The sequence below is a fragment of the Myotis nattereri genome (assembly GCF_964212035.1).
Source record: "Myotis nattereri genome assembly, chromosome: 12".
Lineage (NCBI taxonomy): Eukaryota > Metazoa > Chordata > Mammalia > Chiroptera > Vespertilionidae > Myotis > Myotis nattereri.
In genome coordinates, this window is record NC_138087.1 from 3,155,437 (window position 1) to 3,167,968 (window position 12,532).

General features: G+C 44.8%; 1 protein-coding gene across 2 annotated transcripts in view; it reads left to right on the forward strand.

The window, feature by feature from the left end:
• Positions 1-12,532, forward strand: part of CENPP (centromere protein P) — a gene marked incomplete at its 5' end in the record, with an annotated part of 260,881 nt that overhangs the window by 25,649 nt on the left and 222,700 nt on the right. Inside the window, 3 exons of one of the 2 annotated variants that reach the window (XM_081103210.1) lie at positions 32-213; positions 1,577-1,665; positions 10,263-10,351. The exons of the other annotated variant lie outside the window; for it this stretch is intronic. Of the exons in view, the coding sequence (XP_080959336.1) occupies positions 32-213; positions 1,577-1,665; positions 10,263-10,351 (360 nt within the window). The remainder of the gene's footprint in view (positions 1-31; positions 214-1,576; positions 1,666-10,262; positions 10,352-12,532) is intronic. 2 annotated transcript variants of the gene reach the window in all.

Consider the following 12,532-nt stretch of genomic DNA (forward strand, 5'->3'; position numbering starts at 1 on the left):
GGAGTAATTATTTCCAATATTTGCTTTTTAGAAAATCATTTCAAGAAATATACCAATCAGATTCTGAAGGATGGGAAACATCAAAAGATCTGAGAAGTAATCTTGGACATTTAGAATCAGAACTTCTATTTCTAAATACGCTTACTGGTATCAATATCAGAAAGTACTCCAAGAAGATAGAGAACCTAACGAGCACTGAGATGACAGAAAGGCGTAAGTGTTAATTTTTATCTAGAAGTGGTGTTGAAGCTTTTCTTGTTATGCATAGGAATTGGGTGGGGTGTCGTTGAATTAAAATTTTACAAGGTAACTATCTGAATGTGTGGTTGGTAAAGTTGTTGTGTAGGGTATCTTGCATATCGCAGTGTGTACATAATACTCTTAAAAGCTGCCTGAGATAGATGTTAAAGGAAACATGATAAAAGGATAGATATTTAAGTAGCTTAATAGTCAAGTAACAGAGGTAAGTGATTGTAAGAATAATACCACCACTAATTTGTAAATCTTAGGAGTTTTCCTCCACTGACCCGAAAGATGCTTCATCTACAGTACTGTACTCCTATTGAACATAGTCTGTGGCCAAGATAAAAGTATCAGCAGCTGGACTCTTTACCCAGGGAGGGTTTTTCTGGTCTCAGTAAGTTTTATTGCCAACATCTGTGATGCACTAACAGGAAAGGGGAAGCTAATTCAGTTGTGCAATTGGATGTCAGGAACTTTGAACAAAGTAGCATTCCCTAAAGAAGGAATCACTTTTGGAAATGTTTCCTGACTTCCATCGAAATAACCCTCAAGACAGGGAAGGAGGGAGAGTGACTCTCAGTCTTGGGCAGCTTGCCTCAGGGCAAGATTGAATTTCATGTAGAAGTGAGTGATGGAATTTAGACACTTCAGGTACTTGGAACGAAGAGGTGGAATGGAGAGTGATGTCAGGCCAGGTGTCAGACTTTTATTAGCACAAAAGTCTCAGTCTTCTTATTTTGAGCCCCACGTTCACCTCCATCTATTGAAGTACTTGATGCTGCCGATTCAGAATGCCTTTCCTGGTATTCTGTGTGTAGATGGATTAGACTTTAAGGGTTCCCCATTGCAGGTCTGCCAGTTCAGTTCTTTTCCATGTGATATCTAGCTCATCCATATGATTTTTAGCCTCTAAAATTAGGTTCCTCTCATCTCTTTCTCTTTCTCCTTGTAGAATTGTGCAGTTCTAAAATACCTTTATTAGCAAATCTAGATGTTGATAAACTCAGAATAGTGGTTATTTCTTGGGTAAGGGTAGAATATAGCCTGGGAAAGGGCACGAGGTAACTTCATGGGGTCCTTTAATTGCTGTATCTTGATCTCAGTGCTGGTTACATGGGAATTTCTGTTCTTTACCTTAATCTTTTGGTATAATTGAGAGCTAGAAAGTATAAGTTGATTTAATTCTGTTTCACACAAAGGTAATCAATTTGGTGCAGATTATTCTAGATATATTCAATGGAAATACTAACACATACTTCACACCATGTCACCACATGGATATTTGAAGAAAATTGTTATTTGCAAATAAATTATTTGTTTTTCTGATTGATAGGTATAAAGAAAGTTCTACAAAGACATAAATTATCAGGAAATTGCCACATGATTACATTTCAAGTTGAATTTCAGATTCTGGAATTCCAGGTAAATGAAAGATTATGTTGTGATAACAGAGATTCTATTGCTATGAAATAAAAATCTCCTCTCCCTTAGCCTCCAGCAGTGGCTGAACTGAAGAGCAGTTCATGAACCAGGATCCACTTGTTGCATATTTGTGCAAAGTGTACCATTTCAAAAATTTTAAAGTATAAACACAATACCCCAACAACTGCATGTGGGAGGGTTGTTCCTGGGGGATAGGTGCTTTATTGGAGGACAGGTTGCAAGATGCTCCTGGGCTCCCAGTGCTTGCCCTGAAGTGCTGGAGGCAATCCTGGATGCCTGTAGTAGTTCACTGATATGCCAGCCATGTGTAAGCTTTTATCTATTGCTGCTTAACAAATTTCCCCAAAATTTAATGGCTTAAAGCAACAACAAAAAGAAACCACATTGCCCTGACTGGTTTGGCTCAGTGGATAGAGCGTTGGCCTGTGGACCCAAGGGTCCCAGGTTCGATTCCGGTTATGGGTGCCAGAAACAAATTAAAAAAAAAAAAAGAAAAGAAAAAGAAACCACATTTATTATATCACTCATTTCTTGTGGGTCAGGAATTTGGGGGCTGCTCAGTTGGGTGTTCTTGCTTAGGGCTTCTCATGAAGTTATGGTCATCTGGGACTACAGCTATCCAAACATTGCTCTGGGCTGGAGGGTTAGACTCCAAGGTAGTTCATGGTTATGCTAGCAAGTTGTACTGGACTGCTGAGACACAGCATAGGAGGAAGATACTTTTGACTAAGATTTCCACATAAAATTAGGAAGCAGACAGAATGGTAATGTATAACACATGGCAAGGGTGGAGTGGAAGAACAAGGCTCTGTCTGACACCTTCAAAGGCTGGCGCTCAGAAGTGTGGGGTCCAGGCATAATTTTGTGAACTAACTGGGATGGGGTTCATGCTTTGATAGCAGAAAGCACTTTCAACCAGTTGATTCCTCATCCTGTTCTCAGCCACAAAACAGCCCTAAGTTGTCCCTTTTTATATGGGACAGGAGTTGATGTCTGGTCATCAGGACCCTGTCTCCTGAGGAACTAGTCAAGGTCCAGTTATCTGGGCTGGAGGAGTTGCTTCTTAAGAACTCTTTGCAGTCCTTGTCTCGACTGCCACCACTGTTCCAGGCAGGCTGAGTGAGAATGAGCTGAGGGGTTTCCAGGCTCCTCATCTGATGTCAGAGTTCGCAGCTACCTCTCACCTCAGAGTGCCCCCTCTCAAAGCTGCCATGGTGATCAAGAACATCCATGGTGTGGTATTGCCAAGGTCAGTTGAGCAGAATATGACACAGTCAGGGACATAGGTGATGAGTGGCCCTAGGGAGGAGGTATATTGTTCCCAGGTTGGCACCAGGCCTTGGGTCCATGTAAGGTCACCAAAATAATATTGTTCTGCATGATCACCTGCTGAAAACTGAGACAGAACATGGACCCAAATGGATTAGTCTTGTTTGGTACGGAGGCCTGTGCCAGGATCCCAAGCTTCTCCTTACTGCGGCTGAGGAACTCATGGATGTTGTCCCATTGTAGAAGGTTGCATTACAAAAGGACCAACTGCATTTTCTTTCTTTGTGTGTAATGCAATCCTAAACTCAGAGTGGTAATATACCAGTGCCCACCTGCAACCTGGCCTCCATTAATGGGCTAGGCCTACAGTCCATGTCAGGTGGAGGAGTCATAGGCTTGAGGTCCAAATCCATGTCTAAGAGCATCTGCACTGTCAGTGTGTACATTGCCCAGGAACGTGCTCAGGGGTGTCCTAGTATTCCTGGGGTCCTGCAGGCTTTTTCTTGCATATCACAGTGTGTACATAATACTCTTTTTTTAAAAATATATTTTATTGATTTTTACAGAGAGGAAGGGAGAGGGATAGAGAGTTAGAAACATCGATGAGAGAGAAACATCGATCAGCTGCCTCCTGCACACTTCCCACTGGGGATGTGCCCACAACCAAGGTACATGCCCTTGACCTGAATTGAACCTGGGACCCTTGAGTCCGCAGGCCGACGCTCTATCCGCTGAGCCAAACCGGTTAGGGCTGTACATAATACTCTTAAAAGCTGCCTGAGATAGATGTTAAAGGAAACGTGATAAAAGGATAGATATTTAAGTAGCTTAATAGTCAAGTAACAGAGATAAGTGATTGTAGGAACACCACCACTAATTTGTAAATCTTAGAGGAGTTTTCCTCGGCTGACCAACTGCATTTCCTCAGTCTTTTTCCACAGTCATTCCATGGGTTATCTGGGGAGAAACTAGACTATGGGCAAAATCAGGTTTGCCCACAAATCCAATTGAAAAAAGACTGTCCTCTGCAGTGGAGACTGTTTGAGCTGCTCAGTGGAGCTGGACATTCCAGGATTGGTTGTGCTCAAAGATTGGTGTGCTCATTAGTAGGACTATGGCCTGAGAGGTCAAATAGACTGCTTTTTTGGTGGTGGTTGTTTTTTAAACTGCATATTTAAAGAGGCAGTCCCAGGGTGAGCTGGCACTGGGCTCTGCAGCTCCCATTATGGTTTGGTTTGCTGTCCTGGGTGACTGTTGTAAACACAGACAGGAAGACAGGACCAGAGCCACGTGGGCCCTGCCACACCGGTGCTGCTCTCCTGGCTTCAGTGGCCATGTTTCCTGCTCCTACCAGGGAGTGGCCGCACCAGCCCAGCCCTTACTTCCCTGTCCAAAGTATTTAAAAAAAAATATTTTTTATTGATTTTTAGAAAGAGAGGAAGGGAAAGGGAGAGAGAAAGGGAAACACTGATGTGAGAGCAGAACATTGATTGCCTGCTCTTGCATGTCCCTTACTAGGGATCTAGCCTGTACTCTGAGCATGTGCCCTGACTGCGAATGGAACTAGCAAACTTTTGGTGCTTGGGAAGATGCCCAACCAATTGAGCCACACCTGCCAGGGCCCTGTCTACAGCATTTTAAGCTAATATCGAATCCCATACCACCGAAGCATGATTGAAAATTTTGTGACCATTTTGTTATGGCCTAAGGTCATATGCTGAATGAATTAGAATTAGTTGAGCTGCACTTGACAGAAAACTTAAAAATAAAAGGTGGTTTCAGGTACTAGAAATGTACTTCTCTGTTGCTTCAACAAAATGCAGGGTAAGTTTTCAGGGACTGAATGATCATCGAGCTCTGCCATCACCCACGTGGCTTCCAAATCATGTTGTGAATCACTTTAGCATTTGAGGCATCAGGAAGAGAGGGGGGTTGGCAAATAAGGCCTCCCCTTTTCTGTCGAAGGACACTTTTTAGAAATTGCAACACCCATAATTTTCACCTGCATTGTCTTGGCCAATAAGTTAGTGTGAGGGAGCCTGGAAATTTAGTCTTTATTATGCATGGCATGTGGCTAATGAAAATTTGGGGCAAGAGTGAAATGAAGAATTGGGGAGTAACAGCAGTTTTTGTTCCATAAGCAGGGGTGGGGAACATCCAGCCCGCGGGCCGTATAAGGCCCTTGAAATCATTTGGTCTGGCCCTGCCATGGCAACCGCAGGTGGAACTTGAAATTCAATAAATCTAGGAGCTTTTTTCATAGCAACATAAATTTATATTAAGTGAATGATGTTATAAATATCCAAATGGACCTTGACCGAAAAAAGATTTCCCAGCCCTGTTTTAGGGAATGTGTGTATGTGTGGGGCATCTAAGGAGAGGAAGAATTTATGTCCTTTGAAACACACAGAACATAGTAATTTTGGAATCTCTAAAGAGATGTGAGTCACCATTGCTCACATTTCAAAGTATATGTGTTTTGAACTGTTTTGTTTTACCTGGCTCCAGAAGGAACATGTTCTTCTCCCTGTCTCTGTTAAGAACACTCACTTCATCTGCCCCTTTCCAACTTTATGATGCTCCCTGAGGACCAGACCTGTAAACAAGATACTTGGAGCAATCACAAACAACTCTAGAGTCAGCAAGATCTTAGGGATAAGCCATATGTGGGACTCGGGCTTTATGGAGAAGAAAAGAACAAAGAACTATCTTATTTTGTTGTTTTTTGTTGCTTAGAATTCTGATGTAATGGACTAATGAGAATTATATTTTAAATTTCTATTATGTAGTAGTGAATCTTCACATATTCTAGGCCTACTCATCTATATATACACACACACACACACACACACACACACACACATTAGAGGCCTGGTGCACAAAAATTTGTGCACTGTGGGGGCAGGGGGCCTCAGCCCGGCCTGTGCCCTCTCGCAGTCTGGGACCTCTCAGGGGATGACCACCTGATGGCTTAGGCCTGCTCCCCGGGGAATTGGGCCTAAGCTGGCAATCAGACATCCCTCTGGCAGCCCAGCAGCCCTCGGGGGACGTCCACTTGCCAGCGGGGAGTAGACCTAAGCTGCAGTCGGACATCCTTAGCACTGCTGAGGAGGCAGGAGAGGCTCCCACCACCACCGCTGTCCTGGAGCCATCAGTCTGGCTTGTGGCTGAGCAGAGCTCCCGCATGTGGGAGCGCACTGACCACCAGAGGGCAGCTCCTGCGTTGAGCATCTGCCCCCTGGTGGTTAGTGTATGTCATAGTGACCAGTCATTCCCAGTCCTTCTGCTGTTAGGGTCTGTTTGCATATTACCCTTTTACTATATAGGATAGAGGCCTGGTGCACAGGTGGGGGCCAGCTGGTTTGCACTGAAGGGTGTCCTGGATTAGGGTGGGGGGTCCCGCTGGGGTGCCTGGCCAGCCTGGGTGAGGGGCTGATGGCTGTTTGCAGCTGGTCACACTCCCTTCAGGGTGAGGGTCCCCACTGGGGTGCCTGGCCAGTCTGGCTGAGGGGCTGAGGGCCGTTTTCAGGCTGGCCTGTGACTGAAGCTCCCAGCCTCTCCTTTTTTTCTTTTTCTTTTTTCTTATTCTTGGGTTTGTTTACCTTCTATAATTGAAACTTTGTTGCTTTTGGAGCTGTTGCTCTTGGAGCTTAGAGCCGGGCGGCGGCAGGCAGGGAACCTTCCTCCATCACTGGAGCAAGCAAACCTCTTGCTCCTTTCAGCTGCGTGGCTGCCGGCCGCCATCTTTGTTGGCAGTTAATTTGCATATCTTGCTGATTAGCCAATGGGAAGTGTAGCAGAGGTATGGTTAATTACCCTTTTTTTCTTTTATTAGATAGGATATATATATGTGTGTGTGTGTACATATATAGAGCCAGGGTCCGTAACATTCAAAACAACCGAACGGATGACCGAACACCAGAAGTTAATCTTGCAGTCAGTGCTGGGTCACCCTGGTGACCCAACACTGACTGCCGCCGCTGTGGGCACGGCTACCCAGCACTGACTGCCGAGGGGGCTGCGGATCAGGCCCGGAGAGAGAGGTAGGGTCTGATCTGCAGCTTCTGTGGCAGCTGTTGATCAGCCCTTGCCTCTCTCTTTCTCTTGGGGCCTAGCCAGCAGCTGCGCCTCTCTTTTACTCCGGACCTCACCAGCAGCCACATGGGCTGCTGATCAGCCCCCCTCTCTGATCAGGCCTGGAGATAGGCCCGGAGACGCTGACTGGCATAGAAACCGACCAATCAGAACCAAGTATGGATGAACTGTGAAGAGCCAATGGCTGCCTAGAAGACTGAGCTTTTGACGCTGACTGGCATAGAAACTGACCAATCAGAACCAAATCTGGGTGAAGTGCGAGGAGCCAATGGCTGCCTAGGAGGCGGAGCTTTTGACGCTGACTGGCATAGAAACCAACCAACAAGAACCTAATCTGGGTGAACTGAAAAGGCAGAACCTAAGGATGAGGGCTGAGGAGGGGTTTTAAGGACAACAGCTGTTTGGTGTAAGGTGTAAGAAAGCGGTTCAATTTTTTAATGACTGGTTTGGCAATATAGTGCATATGGCTGGCTATCAGTCCAGATATAGGAATTATGTATTTTTGTCTGCCAAGAGCATCTCCTGCTGAAAAAGTCTTTTCACCCCCATTTAAGCAATCCTATCGTATATAATCTATCTATACTAATAAAAGGGTATTATGCTAATTAGACCAGGTTGACCCACCATCTTCCGGACGTCTGACTTCCTTCCGGATAAAGCCATCGTGTTGGGGCCGAGGCAGAGAGGGAAGTTGGGGGCGAGATCAGGCTGGCAGGGGAGGGCCGTTGGGGGCAACCAGGCTGGCTGGGGAGGGCAGTTGGGGGCGAGATCAGGCCAGCAGGGGAGGTCAGTTGGGGGCAAGATCGGGCCAGCAGGGGAGAGCAGTTTGGGATGAGATCAGGCCGGCAGGGGAGGACAGTTGGGGGCGAGATTAGGCTGGCAGGGGAGAGCAATTGGGGGCGATATCAGGCTGGCCGGGGAGGGCAGTTAGGGGCGATCAGGAAGGCAGGCAGGCAGAGAGGTTAGAGGCGATCAGGCAGGCAGGCAGGTGAGCGGTTAGGAGCCAGTGGTCCGATTGCAAGAGGGATGTCCGACTGCCGGTTTAGGCCCAACCCTGTGTTATCAGGCCTAAACTGGCAGTCGGACATCCCTCAATTGGTCCCTGATTGGAGAGGGTGCAGACTTGGCTGATGGACCCCCCTCCCCTCATGCATGAAGTTCATGCACCAGGCCACTAGTATAATTATAAGTTAAGTGTATCTTTAGAAATACATTTCTAGTAGAATGCTAGGTCAAAGGAGATGTACATGTAAATTCTGATTGATAGTACCAATTACCTTCTAAAATGTTTTTACCTTTTTACATGTTAAGCAGATTTTTTAGAGTTGAGACTGCTAAAGAAACAAACAATGGTGAAGACACAGCTACCTTCTCTATACTAAAACATTTATTTTAAACAAAATTTCCACTAGATGGAGATGTTTAGCTATCGGAAAATTTAAATAATTTCTGTCTTATAGAATGTTGTTATAATAAAACTAGAGGCCCAATGCACAAATCTTGTGCAAGAGTAAGCCTTCCTTCCCCTGGCTGCTGGCACCGGCTTCCCTCTGGCCAAGGGAAAATTATATTAAATTAGAATTTTAATTAAAATTCTGTATCACAAGGTTCCGAACAAAATGTACCTGATGACATTTGTGAATGAAAGAAAACACTGAAATCCAATATAGGATGCCTCATGAGCAATATGTAAATCTTGAAAAGTTAATAGACCCCTTTCTTGAATGTACATACCCACATTTCTTCGTATTTTTTTATTTTATTTTTTAATCTTCACACAAGGATATTTTTTCATTGATTTTTAGAGATAGTGGGAAGGAGGAGAAACATTGATGTAAGAGAGACACATCAGTTGGTTGCCTCCTGCACACACCCTGACCAGGACCGGGTATGGAGCCCTCAACCGAGGTACGTGCCCTTGACCTAACCCGTAACTCTTCAGTTCGTAGGCTGACGCTCTGTCCACTGAGCCAAACCACCTAGTGTTCTTTTTTTTTTTTTTTTTAAACTCTCACTGGAGGATATGTTTATTGATTTGAGAGAGAGGGAAGGGGAGAAAGAGAGAGAAATATCAATGTGAGAGAAACATTGACTGGTTGTCTCTTGTACATGCCCTGATCAGGGATTGAACCCGAAACCCAGGAATGTGCCCCAACCAGGAATCGACGCTCCAACCAACAGAGCAACCGGCCAGGGCACACCCACAATTCTCAGGTTTTAGGGAAGAATGAGAAGTTGGGACTGAAGTTAAGTGGACCTTGGTAGAAGTGAATGTGCTGCTGAGACTCAGACACTATGTGTGAAGTCAGCTTATCAGCTACCTTTCCTTGTTTACCAGTTGGGGAGGGTTGACCTGGTTAACAGTAGACAGACCAGAGAGAGGTGGGAAAAGAGTATCTTGAAGTCAGCTTTTTAGTGGCTGAACAGAATCCAGACCTGCCCTCCCCGCCAAAAAAACAAAAACAACAAAAACAAAAACAAAAACAAACAGAAGGGCCAGTAAATCCTACGCTTTCTTCTGATAGGATTATCGTCCTGTCCTGATGTGTGAAAGCCCAAATCTACACACCCACACACACTCCAACAACAGACATGCACATCTCTGGGATTTCTTTTTTCTTTTTTGTAACAGATTCATTCACATGCCATATAATTCATCCATTTAAAGAATACATTCAGTAGTTTTTAGTATGTTCACAGAGTTGTACAACCATCAGTACATCAACATGTGAATTGTCTTTTACCTTCGAGTTTTTAGTTAATGTGCTTTGCCTTTTTCTTTTCGGTTTTCCTATCTGTTGTGTTTATGGTAAAGTTTTTCTTCCGATGGTTGCTCTTTCTTTATAAAAATTATTTTTATATAGGTATTTTGAGTGTTTTATCTAATTTGCATACTTTTTTCTATTAGCATTTTGTGGATAGTTCTTCCTTGCTGAGTTACCAGTTAAATAAATATTTCCTCCTAGTATTTTATTGTTCACATGTAAGTAAGTAATTCATTTGCAGTTCATTTTGGTTTTTTTTGTATGTAGCACCAGGTCTGAGTTTTATTCTTTTTACAAGTAGGCAATATTTCTAGAAACTTCTGTAGATTACCTTTTCCTATTAGGTGGCAGCATTTCATTTTTCATAAATTTTAAAATTATTTTTGTTTTTTTATTTTATTTAAAAGTTGACTGTGTTCTGATACATTAACTTTTCTTAAATTTTAGGACAAGGAAAATTTATCTTCTATTATTACTGACCTCAACATAATAATGGAGTCCACCGCATATTCAGAATTAAGTGAATTTGTATCTAGGTAAGATAATTTATAAATTTATTTTTTTAGGGATTGTTTTCACTCTATAGTTTTGAGTTTACCTTTTCTCCCTTCTTGATTGATAAATATCAAAATATATCTGAAAGTATGACACCATTTTTATGGGTTATATTTAAGCCTATATTCTTTATATCTATTCTTTCATTCAATAAAAATTTTTTATGCATTTACTTTGTGCTAGGCATTAAAATTAAATTCTGAGCAAAACCAGATATAAGCCTTAATCCTCATGGAATTTGTAGCCTAGGGAAAGGGCAGTTGGGGGCGACAGGCCAGCAGCGGAGGTCAGTTGGGGGGGACCAGGCCTGAAGGGTAGGGCAGTTGGGGGCCATTGGGCTGGCAGGGGAGCAGTTAGGTTTCGATCAGGCTGGCAGAGGAGTGGTTAGGGGGCAATCAGGCTGGCAAGCAGAAGTGGTTAGGGGCAATTAGGCAGGCAGGCAAGCGGTTGGAAGCCAGCAGTCCCGGATTGCAAGAGGGATGTCCAACTGTCGGTTTAGGCCCGATCCCTATGGCCCCCACGGGGGGACTTGACCAGTCACCACAGCGGAGACCCCAACCTTGAAGGGGTGTGGCCAGCCTGGCTGGCCCTCAGCCCCTCACCCAGGCTGGCCATACTCCCATGGGGTGAGGGTCCCCGCTGAGGGGCTTGGCCAGCCTGCAAACAGCCATCAGCCCCTCACCCAGGCTGGCCAGGCAACCCAGTGGGGACCCCCACCCTGAAGGGGGTATGGCCAGCCTGAAAATATCCCTCAGCCCCTCACCCAGGCTGGCTACACCCCCAGGGGTTGAGGGTCCCCACTGAGGGGCTTGACCAGCCTGCAAACAGCCATCAGCCCCTCACCCAGGCTGGCCAGGCACCCCAGTGGGGACCCCCACCCTAAAGGGGATGTGGCCAGCCTGCAAACGGCCCTCAGCCCCTCACCCAGGCTGGCCAGGCACCACAGCAGGGACCCCAACCTTGAAGAGGGTGTGGCCAGCCTGAAAATGGCCCTCAGCCCCTCACCTGCAAACGGCCCTCAGCCCCTCACCCAGGCTGGCCAGGTACCATAGCGGGGACCCTAACCTTAAAGGGGGTGAGGTCAGCCTGAAAACAGCCCTCAGCCCCTCACCCTATGGGATCGGGCCTAAACCGGCAGTCGGACATCCCCCGAGGGGTCCTAGATTTTAGAGGATGCAGGCTGGGCTGAGGGACACCCTCACCCCCCCGTAGTAAATAATGCTGCAGTGAACATAAGGGTGCATATATCTTTGTGAATAATTTTTTTCAAATTCTTAAGGTAGATACCCAGAAGAGGGGTTCCTGGGTCATATGGTAACTCTGCTCTTAATTATCTGAGGAACCTCCATATTGTTTCAATAGTGGCTTGTACCAGTTTACATTCCCACCAGCAGTGAATGAGGGTTCACATCCTCTCCAACACTTGATATTGCTTGCCTTTCTGACAGGAGAGAGGTCACTTCTCTTTGTAGTTTTAATTTACATTTCCCTAATAACTAGTGAAGTTGTACATCTTCATATATCTGTTGGCTATTTGTATGTTTTCTTGGGAGAACTATCTTTTAGTCCCTCTACCTATTTTTTTTTTTACGTGGATGTGTGTGTGTGTGTGTGTGTGTGTGTGTGTGTGTGTGTGTTCAGTTGTATGAGACCTTTACTTGCTTTGGATGTTACATATATAACATCTGTTTATTGGAGTTGTTGTTTGCAAATATTTTCTCCAATTTGATTAGTTGCCTTAATGTTTTGTTGACAGTTTCTTTTGCTGTGCCCAACTTTTTAGTTTGATATAGTCCCATTCATTTATTTTTGTTTTTGCCTCCCTTGACTGTATGTAGGTCCCTTGACTGTAAGTCCCTTGACTGTAAATCCCTTGACTTATAAAATCCTCACAGTCAAGGGAGGTAAAAGCAAAAATACTTAGGACCAAGTTCCATGATTTTAGTACCAATGTTTTTTTTTTGTTTGTTTTTTTAAATATATTTTATTGATTTTTTAAAGAGAGGAAGGGAGAGGGATAGAGTTAGAAACATTGATGAGAGAGAAACATCGATCAGCTGCCTCCTGCACAGCCCCTACTGGGGATGTGCCCGCAACCAAGGTACATGCCCCCGTCCAGAATCGAACCTGGGACCCTTCAGTCCGCAGGCCAACGCTCTACC